The following is a 19543-nucleotide window of genomic DNA, read 5'->3' as shown; positions in this document are numbered from 1 at the left end:
AGACAACACAATCACGTGACCTCACAAACATAATCTACACCATATCAGGTTTATTTACATGCTCATCTTCTAACATTGTCTATGCCATTAAATGCCAACAATGCCCTTTAGTTCCTTATAGAGGGCAAACAGGTCAAACCATACACCAAGGATAAATGGACACAAATCTGACATCAAGAACCACAAGACTGAGAAACCTGTAAGAGAACACTCCAACCTTTCAGGACATTCAATGGGTGACCTCAAAGTAGCTGTTTTATGGCAAAGAAACTTCAGGAACAGACTAGATAGGGAAATTGCTAAATTACAAGTGTGCAATATTCAGAACAACCCTTTCAGGATTTAAAAGAGATATTGGTTTCTTATCTCACTACATATGCTAAACTAATTCAGTCCTTACATATGTATTCTCGCCAAGAAGGGCTATGAATTGTCTTTATTTTAGTGTATTTCTTATTTGGAATAGTAATCTTAATGTAGTGCAATGAATATTGGACTGTATTTCTCAGATCTGGTGACGCCCCACCTCAAGGTTGTTAGAAGAGTCTTGAGAAATGCTTTGTCTAGAGTTGCTAGCCCCCTAGTCCAGGTGGAGGTTCCCCCACTTTTGCAGACCCCTTTCCACCACCAGCCAGCTGACTGGCAGGGGAAAACCCCACTCGCAAAGGCCCCCCCCCAACGCGATGTGGTGATGTCACTCAGAAGTTATTCCATTGTGTCACTGACATCACACAGCAACTCTCTAGTTTTTGAACAAAACTCAATAACAAACTAGAGCATCGCCATGCAACATTGGCGACAAGATGACATCACTTCCGAGTGATGTAATCCCATCCAGTGCACTATGCACACACAGCAGAAGACTCCCAGAGAAGGTCCACAGACCGCAAGCTGGCTGCCAGGTAGGACCTGGCAACCCTAACAGATCCATACATGAAGACTTGAACCATCTTAATGAGTTTGCATCCATAAAAATTACAGATTTTATTTAGGTAGGTAACCATGCTAGTCTGAAGCAACACAACAAAGTTTGACTCCAGTGGCACCTTTAAGGCCAACAAAGTTTAATTCTGGTTATAAACTTTCGTGTGCATGCACACTTCTTCAAATTAGTAAAAAAGTAATTAGTAAAGTAAAGATGAAGCACCTTTGAGACTAACAAATTTTATTGTAGCACAAACTTTTGAGAAACACAGCTCTCTTTGTCAGATGCATGGAGGGTATGTAGAAACTAACCAGAGATATACAAGTGGTAAGGGGAGGGGGGAGTGAATGCAGGACGTGAGTGCTGTGTAAATGCAAAGCAGTTGCAAAAGTCATGAAAAAAGTAGAATGCACAATCCAGATAATATCCCAGAATACTTACGACAGCACACACCACTGATGAGAGACCACCAGACTCCCTCACCTCCAGCAAACTAGCTCCTGACAGACACCTCTGAGTCTGGTGTGAATTTGGCTCCCTTCTCTCTCTCCAAGCATCACACGGATGACACTAGTAGTGGCCACTACCCCTGGTTAGTCCTTTGCTGTGATACAATGCCATAGAGTCCACCCTTCAAAACAGCAATTATCTCCAGGTGAGCTGACCTCTGCCAGTTGGAGATCAGTTGTAAAAGCAGGAGATCTCCAGGCCCCACTTGGAGGCTGCAACCTTACATGACAGAACTGTGAAACGCATCCCTGGCCACAGGATGGACATGGATAGCAGCAAGGTGCTTCCACTGGGATGGCAGAAGACAATGGAGATTGGCCAGAGGGGGGCGGTGTCAGCTGAGGGTCTTCATGTGCAGGAAGACCCCCCCCCACATAATCCATGCCTCTGACCAGCTCCCCTTAACCTCAGTCACCAGATGGCCTGCACCTGAATGGTGGCCCTTCTTTTCTCCTCCCTCAACAGGGATCTGGCTGATCTATCATCTATCCATTGCCTCAGGAGGTGCTGCGTCAAGTGCTACCAGGAGTCCATCAGCACCCTGCAGCTCCCTAAAGGCACCAGCCTAGAGCTGTTCTGCCTGTACAGGCCAACAAGGCTGGCCCAAGACTGTCTGTCACCCTAGGCTAACTTCTCTTCCCCCCTGCGCTGATAACATCATGGAGTCACATGGGGACACCCAATTCAGTACCCCCAGAAGGCTGGCACCCTAGGCAATTGCCTAGTTTGCCTAGTGGCAGGGCCAGCCCTGGCAGCCATTCAAGTCCTGTGCAAGAAGCTCAGCACAGCAGCGCAGTGTCAGGCACCTGCCTTCAGCACCACCCCTGGCCTGAAGGTGCTGTTGTACCTCTGTTTCCTTACCACAAAATCCTTCCAGGCAGTCATGGTCAAGGTGTTGGAGGTTTCAATTACATGATATTCAGTTCCCATTTTGCACCCTTGTGTTCTTTGCACTCAGGGTGTGTACCCTGGAATATAAAAACAGAGCTGGAAGGGATCCCAAGGGTCATCTAGTCCAACTCCCGCACAATGCAAGAAAATCACAGCTACTTTGCCCTGAAGTGATCCATGCTTTATGCTCAGAGGAAGGCAAACTAAAATGCCTTCAGGATCCCTGGGCTGATCTGGCTTGGAGAAAAATTCCTTCCTGACCCCAAAGTGGTGACTGACATCTTGGGGATATAGGAAAGGCCACAACAGCCAAGCTCGGGCTCATCCCTTCTGCCCCTCCCTATAACGATCTAGCCTCTGATTTAAATCCTCCAAAGGAGAAGACCCCATCTCCCGAGGAAGCCTGTTCCATGAGGAACTGCTCTAGCTGTCAGAAAGTTCTTCCCCTAATGTTTACCTGAACAATCTTTTAATTTCAATTCAACTTTCTGGGGCAACAAAAAAACAACTCTGCTCCATCCTATTTGGTGTAGTGGTTAAATGTGTGGACTCTTATCTGGGAGAACTGAGTTTAATTCCCGACTCCTCCACTTGCAGCTGCTAGAATGGCCTTGGGTCAGCCATAGCTTTCACAGGAGTTGTCCTTGAAAGGGCAGCTGCTGTAAGAGCTCTCTCAGCCCCACCTACCTCACAGGGTGTCTGTTGTGTGTGTGTGTGGGGGGGGAGGTTAAGGACATTGTGACCACTCTGAGATTCAGAGTATAGGGTGAGATATAAATCCAATTTCTTCTGCTCCTTCTCTATAGCAGTGGTCCCCAACCTTTTTGGCACAGGGACCAGTTTCGTGGAAGATCATTTTTCCACAGACCGGGGGAGGGGCAGTGATGGTTTTGGGATACAATTGTGCACTTTATTTCTATTATTATATTGTAATATATGAAATTATTTAACAACTCACCATAATGCAGAATCAGAGGGGGCCCTGAGCTTGTTTTCCTGCAAATAGAATTTACAGCTCCTCTCCAGACAACAGAGATCAGCTACGCTGGAGAAAATGGATGCTCTAGAGGGTGAACTCTATGGCATTGTACCCTGCTGAAGTCCCTGTCCTCTCGAGTTCCATCCCCAGATTTCCAGGCGCTTCCCAACCTGGATCTGGCAACCCTACCCCCATCCCACACTGGTGGTTGGGGCGACCTGGGGACCTTAAATGCATATATAAAGAGAAACGTACGGGCGATACAAGACGAGAGTTGGGGGGGGGCAGGCGGCAGGAGAGCTTGGGTGAATCATGTGACTTATGGTACCACTGCCGCCTCCCCTCACAGAGCCCAGGGCAACTTGCCCCCTCTACCCCCTGCTAGATTCAGCTCTGCAGCCCGGTTGCTATCAGATCATGGACTGGGGGAACCCCTGCTCTATTTGATAGCCTTTCAAATACTTGGAGATGGCTATCACATCACCTCCCAATCATCTCTTCTCCAAGCTAAACATACCCAGCTCCTTCAGCCTTTCCTCACAGAACTTGGTCTCCAGAGCCCTCACCATCTTTGTTGTCCTCTCAGGATATGTCCCAGCTTATCAATATCCTTCTTAGACTGTGATACCCAAAACTTAACATAGCACAAGAAAGCTCTTACCTGAGCAAAGTGCCCAACTTCACACAATCTGGACACTATAGTTCTGCGGATGAAGCCCAAAATTGCATTTGCGTTTTTAGCTACCACATAATGCTGACATGCTCAGTGTATGGTCTGCTAAGGCTTAGATCCTAAAGGCATTTTCTTAGGAGTAAGCCCTGTTGGATAACGGAGGACTCACTTCTCAGAAGACTTGCTTGCTCCCCAAGATCCTTTCTACATGTGCTACTACCAAGACATTTGATTTTTCCTATGTAAGTAACAGAAGCTTATCTCTGTTGAAATTCATTGTTTCTTGGCAGACTTTTTATGGGACATGGTAGAACACAACCTCTTAAACACAATCAACCACAATAGTTAAAAACAGTGATTCTATTCCTCTTCCCAGAGTTTTGGAAATGAGAGCAATACTTCTGAGATTAATGACCTTGGCTGTGACAGTTTACCCTAAGGAAATGTTTTTTGCACTCAGGCCTATGGAACATCTAACACTGACCACTGAAACTTAGAGGAAAGGTCCCCCGTGCAAGCACCAGTCGTTTCCGACTCTGGGGTGATGTTGCTTTCACAACGTTTTCATGGCAGACTTTTTACAGGGTGGTTTGCCATTGCCTTCCCCAGTATTATACACTTTCCCCCCAGCAAGCTGGATACTCATTTTACCAACCTTGGAAGGATGGAAGGCCGAGTCAACCTTGGGTTGGTTACCTGAATCTAGCTTCCGTCAGAATCGAACTCAGGTCGTGAGCAGAGAGTTCAGACCTCGGTACTGCTGCTTTACCACTCTGCACCACGGGGCCGCTGAAACTTAATTGCATGATAAATCATAGTACTAGCATCCATTGTTATATTGTTTTAACTGATATTTTAATATTGTTTTATGCTTTGTTTGATGCTTTATGTATTATCAATGTTTTTATCTTGTTGGTCATTTTGACCCTAATCTGTGAGCCGCCCTGAGCCTTCAGTGGGAAGGGTGGGATATAAATAAAATAAAATCTCTAAGTACTGTCCCCCTGCTGCCACTTTGCACAGGAAAAATGTCTTATGTATTTATAGTTTACCTTTCTTTGAGCCCAAGGCAGAGTACAGAATTTTAAAAATGCAGATTAACTGTATAAAACTGCTAATCAACAATGCAACTGGGCTAGGATTACAGAATTAGTAGGAAACCACCTTTAGGCAAGGTTCAGTGGAATTACAATGCAGTATAAAAGCAAATTGACGCCTAGAATAATCATTGCAGTGGGTGACATAATCCTGTTCCATTATAAAGGCATCCTCTTGGCTTGTTCTATTCTGTTATATTGTTAATCCCCAATTCCATTCTGTTAAATTTCTAACTTCTGTCACAAATTCAACTTGGCCACAGTAATCCATGCCAGTCCGTAGCCAGAAATTTTGGGGTGGGGTGGGGGGCCCAGGAAATAAAATTTTGGGTGGGGGGCCGCAGGGCTTGGCTGCTTCTTCCAGCGGCCAGCCGCTGGGCCCCAGCTCTCTCCTGTGCGCTCTCTCTCGCTCTTGCTGTGTTTCCTCCTTCTCTCACGAGCTCTCTCTCTCATGTGCTCTCTGTCACTCTTTCTCAAGCGCTCTCTCTCTCACTCGTTGTCACTCTCTTGCTCTCTCTGTCGCTTTTGCTGTCGTTCTCTCTCGTGCTCGCTCACTCGGTGTTGCTCTTTCGTTCTCTCCCCCCTACCCCACGAACTAGGAAGACAGGTTCCCTGCCCCCGGCAGAGATGGCGCTGCTGCTCCTCTCGAGTGGGCCTGGCAGCGGCGGCACCCACAGGGGGGCAGACAGGAGGAAAGGTGGGAAAGGAAGGAAGGAGACCCTCTCGCTTGCCCGCCGGCTCTTTTTCCTCTCAAGTCTGGGGGTGGGGAGGACCCGGCTGGGTAAGCTGCAAGCCCCAGCCTAGCCGCCTCTGCAGAGCAGTCCTGCTGGCGGCCCGCATGCTCGACGACACCTGCTTGGGCGGCCGATGAGAGGAAAGGCGGGAGGGAGGGAGACACTCTGCCAGGCAGCCCCACGCTTAGTTGGGAAGGGGGAGGAGAGGAATCCGGCATGTTCCCCTGCCCCCAGTGCTGCTTCTGCGCTGCTTCCGCTGCTCCTCCTCGAATGGGCCTGGCAGCGGCGGCGGCACCCACGGGGGGCGAACAAGAGGAAAGGTGGGAGGGAAGGAAGGAGACACTCTCGCTCGCCGGCCAGCTCTTTTCCCTCTCTCTGGGGGTGGGGAGGGTCGGACCCGGTTGGGCAAGCCCAAGCCTAGCCACCTCGCCAGAGCAGTCCTGCTGGCGGCGTTTTACAGAGCCCGGAGCAGCTTCATCGCCCCTTCCCTGGGCCTTAAAAGTGTGAAGAAGGGAGGAAGAGACTTCGCGCCGCGGGAGGGGGGGCGCGGAAGGGAAGGCTGGCACGGAGCAGTAGAAAAGGAGGAGAGCGGGTGTCAGCGTGCAACAGTTTTACCCACCGATCGGCGTGGGGGGGGGGGGATGGCAGCGTCTGCCTGGGGTCTGGCCCAGTGGAGGGGCCACAGCGCTTGAAGGGGGGTTGAATGGAGGGGCTGTGCCCCCTGCCGCCCCCCCCCCCCCCCGCGGCTACGGGCCTGACGCACCGACAGTCACCTCGAGAATAGACTACTGTAACGTCTGCTACATGGGGCTGCCCTTGACCCAAACTCGGAAGCAGCAACTGGTGCAGAACGCTGCAGCCAGATTGTTATTGGAGCTGCCTTTATGGGAGCACATTCAACCTGCGCTGGAGACACTGCACTGGTTGCCTGTGGCTTTCTGAGCTTGCTTCAAGGTGTTAGTTATGACCTTTAAAGCCCTATATGGCCTGGGACCCACCTATTTCTGGGACCACCTTTCCCCACATGAGCCTCAAAGCGCACTACAGCAGGCTCTCAAAATCTATTAATGATCCCCCGGCCAAAGGACACTCAGCTGTCCACCACCAGGCAAGAGCCTTTTCAGTGGCAGCCCCTACCCTCTGGAATGCTCTCCCTGAACACATCAGGGCCCTGCGGGACTTGCCGCAATTCCACAAGGCCTACAAGACAGAACTGTTTAAACAGGCTTTTAACATCTAAATGGAAGCAACCAGTACTTCACCACCCCACAGCATTAATATCTTAACCTGAACCAAACAGAATGTAAGGTGCTCAATAATATTTAATAACATCATGGTGAACAGCACTAATCAAGAATTAATAATAATGCCATCTAGGGATTAAAACTATATTTTTTGAGATGTTTTCATAACTTACTGTGATTTTATTGTAACAATTTAATTTTCTGTTGTTTTAATTGTTGTTAGCCACCCTGAGCCCATCAGGGAAGGCATGATATAAATATAATAAAATAAATAATGTTCTACATGTTCTGCAGAAAGACAGGAATCGTTCAATATTATGATGTGGGAATGTTAGGTAGCCCAGTGCATAGGTATGGAACCCAAGTCTCTTAGGAAAAGAGGAACAGGGGAGAAGCTGCAAGTATGGAGACATTTCTCAAACAGTCAAATTTTTCCGTAAAATGATGTCATAACAGTTCCAAGGTATTACTGTTTATACTCTGCCAAAGCAATTCTATTTTCCACAGCAATTGCCAAAACTTTCATATCGGGGTGCCTATCTAAAAAACTACTGCTCATCCACAGAACTAGTTTGCCAAGGGACTCCCACTGCTTAGAACTGCATGGACAAATCATGATCAATTAATATTTTTGTTAGTCAATAACCATTTCTGGAAAGGGAAAGTATTCTCACAACACAGTTAACTTGTGGAACTTGCTGCTACAGGATATATAGCAGCAGCAAGTAACTTAGATTCCTCTAAAGAGAGATATGACAAATTCATAGAGGAGAGGTCTATCAACCACTATTAGCTATGATGGCTTGACAGAACATTCATGATCAGAGGCAGAATCTCTGATCATCAGTTATTAAATGGCAACAACAGGGGAGGCTTTTGCATGTACCACCGCTTGAAGGTCTTCAACGGCATCTGGTTAGCCTCTACTGGAAATAGAATGCTGGACTAAATGGACATTTGGCCTGAATCAGCTGGCCTCTTGTGATATTCTTTCAGTTAAGACAACCTGGGTAATGAATAAAGCCAAAAGATATTAATCCTTGATCATCTGTCATAATTGACCACGCCTTTAAGCATGGCATCCCCAACTAACACTGAGGAAATCTGACAAATGCACAATAAAAACACAGCATGGACCACCTTTGCTCCCCAGGAGTGATCTTAATCATATGGGCACCCTATTGCCAAATTAGTTCAAGGCAGCTCATTGATGTTACTTAAGAACAAATCTGTCAGACACTACCCCCAAGGAATTTAGAAGATGATGATTTTGGATTTATATCTAGGGTGGCCAGACCGTCCCGGTCTCCCGGGACATTCCCGGATCTGGCCACCCAATCCCGGATCCCGGGCTGCCTATACCGGGACCATTAAAGGTCCCGGTTTAGGCAGCCCAGGAGCCGGTGGGCCGCGGGCGCGGGCGGGGAAGGCGGGGAGTGAGGGAGGGAGCGTCCCTGCGCCTGCGCAGGGCCCCTGCGCACGCGCAGGGACGCTCCCACCCTCACTCCCCGCCTTCCCCGCCCGCGCGCGGGGCCCGGCGGCAGTGGTGGAGGCCTCTCCGTGGCCTCCGCTGGTCGCTGGAAGCCCTCCAGAGACTCTGGAGGGCCTCCAGCGACCAGCGGAGGCCGCGGAGAGGCCGCGGGGCACCCGGCGCTGGTCCCGGAAGGCCTTCCAGAGCCTCTGGAAGGCCTTCGAGGACCAGCGCCGGCCAGCGAAGGCTTCCCCGCGGCCTCCGCTGGTCCCTGGAGGCCCTCCAGAGTCTCTGGAGGGCCTCCAGGGACCAGCGGAGGCCGCGGGGAAGCCGCGGGGCACCCGGCGCTGGTCCCGGAAGGCCTTCCAGAGGCTCTGGAAGGCCTTCCGGGACCAGCGCCGGCCAGCGAAGGCTTCCCCGCGGCCTCCGCTGGTCCCTGGAGGCCCTCCAGAGTCTCTGGAGGGCCTCCAGGGACCAGCGGAGGCCGCGGGGAGGCCGCGGGGCACCCGGCGCTGGTCCCGGAAGGCCTTCCAGAGGCTCTGGAAGGCCTTCCGGGACCAGCGCCGGCCAGCGAAGGCTTCCCCGCGGCCTCCGCTGGTCCCTGGAGGCCCTCCAGAGTCTCTGGAGGGCCTCCAGGGACCAGCGGAGGCCGCGGGGAGGCCGCGGGGCACCCGGCGCTGGTCCCGGAAGGCCTTCCAGAGCCTCTGGAAGGCCTTCCGGGACCAGCGCCGGCCAGCGAAGGCTTCCCCGCGGCCTCCGCTGGTCCCTGGAGGCCCTCCAGAGTCTCTGGAGGGCCTCCAGGGACCAGCGGAGGCCGCGGGGAGGCCGCGGGGCACCCGGCGCTGGTCCCGGAAGGCCTTCCAGAGCCTCTGGAAGGCCTTCCGGGACCAGCGCCGGCCAGCGAAGGCTTCCCCGCGGCCTCCGCTGGTCCCTGGAGGCCCTCCAGAGTCTCTGGAGGGCCTCCAGGGACCAGCGGAGGCCGCGGGGAGGCCGCGGGGCACCCGGCGCTGGTCCCGGAAGGCCTTCCAGAGCCTCTGGAAGGCCTTCCGGGACCAGCGCCGGCCAGCGAAGGCTTCCCCGCGGCCTCCGCTGGTCCCTGGAGGCCCTCCAGAGTCTCTGGAGGGCCTCCAGGGACCAGCGGAGGCCGCGGGGAAGCCGCGGGGCACCCGGCGCTGGTCCCGGAAGGCCTTCCAGAGCCTCTGGAAGGCCTTCCGGGACCAGCGCCGGCCAGCGAAGGCTTCCCCGCGGCCTCCGCTGGTCCCTGGAGGCCCTCCAGAGTCTCTGGAGGGCCTCCAGGGACCAGCGGAGGCCGCGGGGAAGCCGCGGGGCACCCGGCGCTGGTCCCGGAAGGCCTTCCAGAGCCTCTGGAAGGCCTTCGGGGACCAGCGCCGGCCAGCGAAGGCTTCCCCGCGGCCTCCGCTGGTCCCTGGAGGCCCTCCAGAGTCTCTGGAGGGCCTCCAGGGACCAGCGGAGGCCGCGGGGAAGCCGCGGAGCAGCCGGCGCTGGTCCCTGGAGGCCTCCAGAGGCCAGCCCCGGCAGCTCCCTCCCTCCCTCGCCGCGAGGCCGCCGCCGGAGGACTCCCCGCCGCCGCCGCCGCTGGATCCGCCGCCCTGGATTAAGGTAAGGGGGCCGAAAGCGGGGGGGGGGGCGGGGGGCGGCCTTCCTTTCTTCCCTCCCTCCTCCCTTCCTTCCTTCCTTTCTTCCTTCCTTCCTTCCTTCCCTCACTCCCTTCCCTTCCTTCCTTCCTTCCCTCCCTCCTCCCTTTCTTCCTTCCTTCCCTCACTCCCTTCCCTTCCTTCCCTCCCTCCTCCCTCCCTTCCTTTCTTCCTTCCCTCCCTCCCTTGCCTTCCTTCCTTCCCTCCCTCCTCCCTTCCTTTCTTCCTTCCTTCCTTCCCTCCCTCCCCCCTTCCTTCCTTCCTTCCTTCCCTCCCTCCCCCTTCCTTCCTTCCTTCCCTCCCTCCCCCTTCCTTCCTTCCCTCCTTCCTTCCCTCCTTCCTTCCCTCCTTCCTTCCTTCCTTCCTTCCTTCCCTCCCTTCCTTCCTTCCCTCCCTTCCTTCCTCCCTCCCTCCCTTCCCTCCCTTCCTTCCCTCCCTCCCTTCTTCCTTTCTTCCCTTCTTCCCTTCCTCCCTTTCTCCCTTCCTTCCTTCCTTCCCTCCCTCCCTCCTTATGTTGTTATGTGACGCAGAGTGTTGGACTGGATGGGCCACTGGCCTGATCCAACAGGGCTTCTCTTATGTTCTTATATGATGCAGAGTGTTGGACTGGATGGGCCACTGGCCTGATCCAACAGGGCTTCTCTTATGTTGTTATGTGATGCAGAGTGTTGGACTGGATGGGCCACTGGCCTGATCCAACAGGGCTTCTCTTATGTTGTTATGTGATGCAGAGTGTTGGACTGGATGGGCCACTGGCCTGATCCAACAGGGCTTCTCTTATGTTATTATGTGACGCAGAGTGTTGGACTGGAGGGGCCACTGGCCTGATCCAACAGGGCTTCTCTTATGTGGCAATACTGACTTTGGTGGACCCAAGCACTGATTCAGTGTAAGGGAGCTTTGCGTTTGTGTCTTCTAGTGCAATTTTGTTCTCAGATCCTGTATTTACTTCATCAGTATATGGGATAAGGCACTTTCTCAACTGTGCTGCATAATGCAGCCTATTTATTTTGTCCTGTTGGCTCTGTTGGCTCTATCTGCGCCACCTTCATCACTTTCGGGGTGTGGATCCCCCAGTGGAGTGGTCTCCCGACTCCCTCCGCCGGCTGTTTCTGATAGCCCTGCGCCCCCTCTTTCATTTGATATGTGTCCCGTGCGGGTGCCACCCTCCCGCCGGGAGATGCCGCAAAATGAGCCCCCTTGAGGCTTATGGCGGCAGGGCTCGGGGGAAGCGAGCTAGACTGCTGTTCTTTTGAGGGGTTATAGAGTGTTTCGAGCCCGTCCCTGTGGCATCGGTCCCATCATTGTGGGGCCCAGGGGGCCGGCGCAGCGGCACGCTGAAGCAGCCTGTCGGTCACTTCCAGGTTCCTGTCCTGCATCTTGACCGGTGTTATTAGTGACAGGCTGCTTCGGCGTGCCGCTGCGCCGGCCCCCTTGGTCCCACAACGATGGGACCGATGCCACAGGGACGGGCTCGAAACACTCTATAACCCCTCAAAAGAACAGCAGTCTAGCTCGCTTCCCCCGAGCCCTGCCGCCATAAGCCTCAAGGGGGCTCATTTTGCGGCATCTCCCGGCGGGAGGGTGGCACCCGCACGGGACACATATCAAATGAAAGAGGGGGCGCAGGGCTATCAGAAACAGTCGGCGGAGGGAGTCGGGAGACCACCCCACTGGGGGATCCACACCCCGAAAGTGATGAAGGTGGCGCAGATAGAGCCAACAGAGCCAACAGGACAAAATAAATAGGCTGCATTATGCAGCACAGTTGAGAAAGTGCCTTATCCCATATACTGATGAAGTATATACAGGATTTGAGAACAAAATTGTTTCCGGCGGTGATATTTGGGGGATTTTTGGGGACGTCACAGGAAGTGCTGTGAAGTCACTTCCTGTTTCCGGCAGGTGACGCGGGGGAAATGATGTCACAGGAAGTGATGCCACTTCCTGTTTCCGGTGGTGGCATGACATCACCGGAAGTGACGTCACCGGAAGTGACGTCACTTCCTGTTTCCGGCGGCGCGCGCGCACCCCCCCCCCCACAAACCCCCCCCCACACACACACACACCACAAACACCTTGTGAGGTAGGTGGGGTTGAGAGTGCTTTTACAGCAGCTGCCCTTTCAAGGACAGCTGCTATGAAAGCTATGGCTGACCCAAGGCCATCTCAGCAGGTGCAAGTGGAGGAGTGGGGAATCAAATCCAGTTCTCCCAGATAAGAGTGCGCATTTAACCACTACACCAAACTGGCTCTTAGTCCTTCTGCTAAGTCACTTTGACTTCTTGCTTTTCAACTGGTTTCACAAAGATACTAGTAATTTTCTGTAAGATACAGCCTGGCACCTCCAGGGAGCTAGAAAACTATCAGCACAATTAAGAAGGAAAACGTGTAGAAGCCAAGCCAGCCTCTCTCCCTGTGACTTTAGTCCAAGTTATAAAAGGCTTCTGAAACTAGTACATTTTGAATCCTACCTTCCTCTCCAGGGAGATCAGGACAATGTGTATGGTTCTCCCTTTCCCATTTTATCTTCTCAACAACCCTTTGTGGTAGGTTGGGATGAAAGAGTGAGAGTCCAGCAGAATAAAGATTTGAACTCTTAATGTTCTACATCATACACTGAACTGGCAAGACAAATTTTTCTACAAATCTAAAAGGGCCCTAGGTTTGCAGAAAAATATGAAATCTTTAAAAAAAATACTGTACCTTAAAAAAAATCTGAAAATGATAAAAAGTAGCTTTAAACAACAGATTCCCTTGGGGGGGGGGAGGGCTGTATTCCAAGGCTGGGTTCTGTCATAAAATGGGAGGGGTGAAGCCAGGGCCCTGTCCAGGTGTATTTTGATCTTTGGGAGAAGATTCACTGGGTTGCCAGCTCCAAGGGTTGGGAAATAACTGGAGATTTTGTGGTGGAGTCTGAGGAGGGCAAGGTTTGGGTAAGAGAGAGAGGCCACAGCCAGATATAATGCATGGAGTCTACCACCAGAGCAGCCATTCTGCAGAGGAAAAGATCTCTCTCCTCTGGAGTTCAGTTGTAATTCTGGGATATTTCCAGTTCCTACCTGGAGTTTGGCAAGCCTAGACTCAGCAGCAGCCTCTGAGTGACTTACACCACCTGACTTGCTTGACTCAGCTAGGCCTGGCTACTTACTATTGTTCAACAGCAGCCACCCTGTGAGGAAGGGATGGTGGCTCAGTGACAGAGCATCTGCTTGGTAAGCAGAAGGTCCCAGGTTCAATCCCCGGCATCTCCAAAGGGTCCAAGCAAATAGGTGTGAAAAACTTCAGCTTGAGACCCTGGAGAGCCACTGCCAGTCTGAGTAGACAATACTGACTTTGATGGACGCAGGGTCTGATTCAGTAGAAGGCAGCTTCATATGTCCATATGTTCACGTCAGTGTGGTACAGCAGTTAGAGCTTTAGAGTAGGATCTGGGAGACTACGGTTCAGATCCCTATTTTGCTGCAGAAGCTCACTGGGTGATTTTGGACACGCCACATACTTTCAGCCTAACCTATCTCACAGGGTTGTTAATGCAAATAAATGAGGAGAGCATAATGTAAGCTGCTTTGGTTCCCATGGTGGAGAAAGACCTTCATTTTCCTAGGTAGAGCCTGCAGGGGGAGACGAGAAAGAAAGCTGAAGACAAGGGCAGATAAAAGAAGGCTGGCTGTTGGGTGGGAAGAGGGTGGGGATTTGAGGGATGGAGCCTAGAGAGGGTGGGGTTTGAGGAGGGGAGGGACCTCAGACAGGTATAATAATGCCATAGGCGCCACCCTCCAAAACACCCATTTCCTTCAGAGGAACTAGCATTGCCAGCCTCCAGGTGAGGACTGGAGATCACCCAGAATTATAACTGCTCTCCAGATGACAGATCAGTTCCACTAGAGAAAATGGTTGCTTCAGAGGATGGAGTCTATGGGATTATACCCTACTGAGATTGCTACCCTCCCCAAACCTCATTGTTCCAAGATTCCACCCCCAAATCTCCAGGAATTTCCCAATCTGGCAAGCCTAAGGGGAACTGATCTCTGTAGTTGGAAGATTGTTGTGATTCCTAGAGAGTTGGTGCCATCACTGCTGCTGCAACAATAATAGCTGGGAGAGCTGGTTAAGCCAGTTAATGGAAGGAAGACTTTTCTATGAACTTTAGGCAAGGGAGAAGAAAGTAAAGATGACACAAATCAGCACTTCTAAGCCGCTACCTGATAAAATGGCATGAAGGAGAGTTACTTGCATCCCTGCCCCAGCACTATGGAACCAGCTCAAATTCCCCCTGCAGCTTTTTAAGGTTAAAGAACACACTGAAAGCTATTAAAACAGTCTCCCAGATCCACACAATGTTATACTCGAATAATTACTGCATATAATCACAACAGATTTAAGCCAAAATAAACTCCCCCCTGAAGACCCCAGGGAATTTTGCCTCTGATTCCTTATTAGACCCAGCAACTGATTTCCAAGGGTTCTTCCACCAAATAGAAGGTGATATAACAGGTCTGAAACAGGTTTTAAGTTTGCCATGTAGATGTGTGCTTTCTTTGAATAGCCAAAGAAGAACGATTTCAAACAGCTTCTCTGTTTAACAGAAATACTCCCTACAAAGGCAAGCTGTTCATTTCAAGAATAATTCTCAAAGGGCCTGCTCAATAGTTGGCAAACTTGAGTAAGCTCTTTCCTATGCAAAAACAAGTACCAGGAACAATGACCAGCTTTTGTTTGACCTCCCAAAGCATCTCCAAGGCCATTGCCAAAAGAAAAGATGCTGACCTCTGCATGTAGACAAACCAGTTCCCATTACGAAGGGCAGACAAGGGGGATTTGAAAGATAGGTCAGAATTCTACAGTGTACCAAACACCACAGTCAGACAAAGAGATCAGACAAGCAGGCAACAGTGAGCTTCTACTGGCAGGTATGTCATACCAACTTAAAGTTTGAGAGGTACTTTACAATAATCTATAAAGAGAGTGATAAGCTCCAAGTTCTGCCTCCAGGAGCATTGTGACAAAAGCCTAGATCGAATGTAAGCAGTCAGTTTAAAGTTAGAATATTTTAAAGCATGCCAGACACTTTTTTTCTGAATAACAGGAAAGTTATTGGACACTGATGCAAGTGGAGAGACTAGAGTCTCTGGGGTAAACTGTGTATGGAATCCAGCCAGGGTGCCCAGTTCAGCTTTAAAAAGCAATTGTGGGAGGTGGGCGTAAGATATGAATCAGAACTCTGTGAAGGTAAGATTAACTTTCACAGCCATTTTCACAGCCATGTTTTTACTGCGAGGTTGCTTAACCAAGTGGATGTTGAAAAAGGCAATGTCTGATGTACAGATATAATAATAATAATTTTTTTTTATTTATAAGATGAAGAGAAGACGACTCTGCAGGAGGCAGCAAGAAGAGAATTAGATACGATAGAGAGGTTAGCATCTTCTCTCCTGCTAAGTGTCATTCCTTGTCAGTCTCCAGACTGCTACTCTCAGAGCAATTTCCCCCTTCTCAGAAGCGGCACATTCAGTCTCACGCCCTCTCTCAGCTCTCTCTCTTGGCTTGATTTCGCGAACGAAGATTTAAGAAGGATGCAGTAGTCCACGTCTGCTGCAGGCTCGCTGGTGGCTGACAAGACCAATGCGAACAGGCAGATCCGGCCACAGTGGCTGCAGGAAAAGTCTGATTTGGGGTTGGTGCTGTAGCAGTGCGATTCTTCCTCAATCTCCTTTTGTCCTCAAGACCAGCTATGTGTGCGTTCTCAAAGGAAGAGACAGCCTGGTGGATGGTGTGCCTCCATGCTTTGCGATCTGAGGCTAGGTCAGACCACTGGTGATGGTTGATGCGACAGGTGCCAAGGGATTTCTTCAAGGAGTCCTTGTACCTCTTCTTCGGTGCCCCTCTATTTCGATGGCCGGTGGAAAGTTCGCCATACAGAGCAATCTTGGGAAGGCGGTGGTTTTCCATCCTAGAAATATGCCCTGCCCAGCGCAGCTGCGTCTTCAACAGCAGTGCTTCGATGCTTGTAACCTCTGCCCGCTTGAGGACTTCAGTGTTGGTCACAAAGTCGACTCCAGTGGATGTTGAGGATGGTGCGAAGGCAGCGCTGATGAAAGCGCTCAAGGAGTCGCATGGTGACGACGGTATAAAACCCACGATTCAGAGCCGTAGATGAGGGTTGTCATCACAACCGCTTTGTAAACATTGATCTTTGTGCCTTTTTTCAGATGCTTGTTACTCCACACTCTTTTGTGCAGTCGGCCAAATGCACAGTTTGCCTTTGCCAGCCTGTTGTCAATCTCCTTGTCGATCTTGGCATCTGAGGAGATGATGCACCCCAGGTAGCTGAACTGCTGTTCTCTCAGCTAGAGATGTAGTTAGGAACCTATCTCTATGTCTCCACTTTCCTATCAAGTATGTTAATTTCTAAATAAACTTTTAGCTACTCTTTAATCAGTAATGCACCATAGCTGCGTTAATTGCTCTGCCAACACTGAGAGGAGGAAAGGAGAGAGACCAATACAGGTTCCAATCCTTCTAATTCTTGAGACTTAAAGCAGACTAGCCTTAAAGCAGAATAGCCATTTCCAATTGTGGAATTGACATGCAGGGATTGTTTTGTAGAAAAATAGGTGGTGGAGCTCATCCAGGGATTGTTATGCAGCTGCACATACTATTAATTGGACAAGGAAGTGGAACTCTCAGAAGGAGGAGAAGGAACTCTCAGAAAGGTTCAGGAGCTATGCTCCTGTGAGCTCCCACTGAATCTGAGGCCTGGGGCCTGGTGAATCTGAATCTGAGGCCTGGGGAAAAGAAAAGTTAATACCCCAGCACCAATCCATGTGGGTGTGGGTTGCACTTAAAAAAACACGTATCATCTGGAGATCTGAACATGGATCCCTAGTGCTTTGTTCCTTTTCTAAAGGAATAAACAAAAAAAAAATATCAACAATCGGGTGTAAAAGACCCCACAGCCTCTGGCTTTGTGGAAAAAGTTATGATCAGAAGCCACTTGAAATCTACCTTTGAAGTATACTGTACATATGAAAGCAAACGCTTACTGCAATAACTGCAATTTAATTGTTTGCTCGCCAGAACTCCACACCTTATTTCTTTTCCTTCATCTCATCTATCAGTAATGGTTGAAGCACAAAACAATTTTCAGTACAACAACAATCATATTTTTGCATCCAAAACCAGTCCCTCAAGATCCCAAGAGGCACAACTTCCTGACCAGGTGGAAAGCAAACACTATTAGAAATTCACTATTTAATGTAAGATTACTAGCACCTACAAACAAATATGGCAACTATTTTAAAAAATTGCAGGTGGGATCTCACATTAGATTATCTGTACAATAGAATCCCCAAGCACAGAAGGTTTGATGTCCAGGAGAAAGGTTTTAGCTTTATTATCTGCAAACTAATTTTGCAGAGGCAGCAACTTTTCTGTGGTGAGAACATTCCACTGTGCTCACTCCCCAGTATGGTTTTTCTACCTGACCACTAGCCTTGCATAAGCTTCTGGGGGTGGAAGAACAATCTGATAAAACCTGTCAAAGGACTTCCTAGCTTTTGGCTCCATTTCCACGCAACTCAGTCTACCGTACATTAAAGGGGCAAGCCTTTGTTCCAGCTAGGCTCCAATTTTGACCAGCTTGACTAGGACTGAATAGCTTAGTTGCACATGCACATACATGCAATCCACTTTGGCTCAAAAGCCAGATCACTGGGAAGTCACATCCACTTCCCAAAGTGAACTTTGTCTTAAGAAACACATCTCCACCCAAAAACAAAAAAGTTATGTATACTAGTTTGGAAGTATAATATACACAGCACCTACTCAACAACAGTTTTCTTAGAATACCACACACTCCAAGGCTGAACCCAACTACTGGGGGTGGGGGGAGGGGTGGAGTTGCTACACACGACTAAGTTCTCCCTGGGTACAAGAGGGTGCAGAAAAGTCAACCTTAAAACCCATATCTTGAGAAACCATGACCCTAAAGGTATGAAGCCTGCTGTAAAGTCTTGGGAAGCAGAGGCATCAAGGCCAGACAGATGCCCTCCAGACGGGTTAGATATGCATGCCTATCTTCCTCTCCCAGTCAACACTCGAGCCCACAAGAACCGGGCGGGCGAAGCTCCCTCGGCGCGCAAGACCTCCTCGTCCCCCCTTTTTCTGCTCTTTCGTTCCCAAAGGGGCTGCGCGGCACAAGCCACGCGCTCTGCACATGTTCCGCCCTCTCGCGCTTCGCCCAGAGTCGCCGCCCCACGTTCTCCCCGCAGGGCTGCTCCTGCTACTCACCAAGCGCGGCCACACTGCGCACCTCTCCGCGGGCCAGCTGGGCCGAGTCCAAGAGGCGGAACCAGCCGTTGGGGTAGACCGGGGGCAGCTGGCCGGTGCGGCGGCTCTTGCGCACTCGCCGGGCGACCTGCGCAGGGCTCCAGCCAGGCTCGCCCAAGTAGCCCACCGACTCCGGGCTGCGCCGCAGCCGCAAGGGCCGCCAAGCCCCCCACGCCGCCACCCCCAAGGCCGAAAGCAGCGCCACGAGCGGCAGCGGCGACGGCAGCAGCCCCCAGCAGGCGGCAGCGGCGGCGGCCACCCCGAGCGCGCCCCACGCCCACCCCATCGAGCAGCAGCAGCAGGCGCCTCCTGCTCGCCCCGGCCGGACCGCTCTTATAGCCGCCACCTGGCTGGGGGCGGGCCGCGACGGGACAGGGCAGGGCTCCTGCCCGCCCGGGCTCGCCGGCTGCGCAAGCAGGACGCGCTGCCCCTGCCAGAACCAGCAGGCAGGCTCCACCGAGGAGGCTTCGTCCTGCAGCCCGGGGGAAGGAAGCCCTGGCTGGCCGAGAGAGCACGTGCGCGGCGCTCCATTCCTATCCCGTCTGCGACGCTCCCTCTCTGCCGGTGGAAAGTCGCCTCCAAATGCCCTATGGGAACCGGTCTCCATAGCGGATAATGCCCAGCAGACAATCAACACCCCCCACCCCCGCCTTCTGGTATTCCTGAAGCAGGGAGAGGGCCTCTAAACCAGGGCATCCCCTGCCCCCCAGTTGGGGATTGGCAACTCTAAAAAGAGCGCTGGCATGTCTAGTGTCCCAAATTAAGGAAGGCCAAAAAAAGGGTAAAGGTGGTCCCCTGTGCAAGCACCAGTCGTTTCCAACTCTGGGTTGCTTTCACAACGTTTTCAGGGCAGACTTTTTATGGGGTGGTTTGCCATTGCCCTCAGCAGTCATCTACACTCCCCCCCCCCCCCAACAAGCTGGGTACTCGTTTGACGGACCTCGGAAGGATGGAAGGCTGAGTCAACCTGAGAGGGCTACCTGAAACCAGCTTCCGCTGGGACCGAACTCAGGTCGTGAGCAGAGAGTTCAGA

The 19543-nt window shown here is 51.5% G+C and overlaps 1 protein-coding gene across 1 annotated transcript in view; it reads right to left on the bottom strand.

The window, feature by feature from the left end:
• Positions 1 to 19117, bottom strand: part of LOC132580002 (cholesterol 7-desaturase nvd-like) — a 58761-nt gene extending 39644 nt beyond the window's left edge. The window contains exon 1 of the mRNA XM_060250609.1: positions 18472 to 19117. Coding sequence (XP_060106592.1) covers positions 18472 to 19117 — 646 coding nt within the window. The remainder of the gene's footprint in view (positions 1 to 18471) is intronic.
• Positions 19118 to 19543: the final 426 nt, after the last annotated feature.

This window comes from Heteronotia binoei, chromosome 12, assembly GCF_032191835.1.
Source record: "Heteronotia binoei isolate CCM8104 ecotype False Entrance Well chromosome 12, APGP_CSIRO_Hbin_v1, whole genome shotgun sequence".
Classification (NCBI taxonomy): Eukaryota; Metazoa; Chordata; class Lepidosauria; order Squamata; family Gekkonidae; genus Heteronotia; species Heteronotia binoei.
The sequence above is the reverse complement of the archived record's forward strand: the minus strand, read 5'-3'. Positions and strand labels throughout refer to the sequence as shown.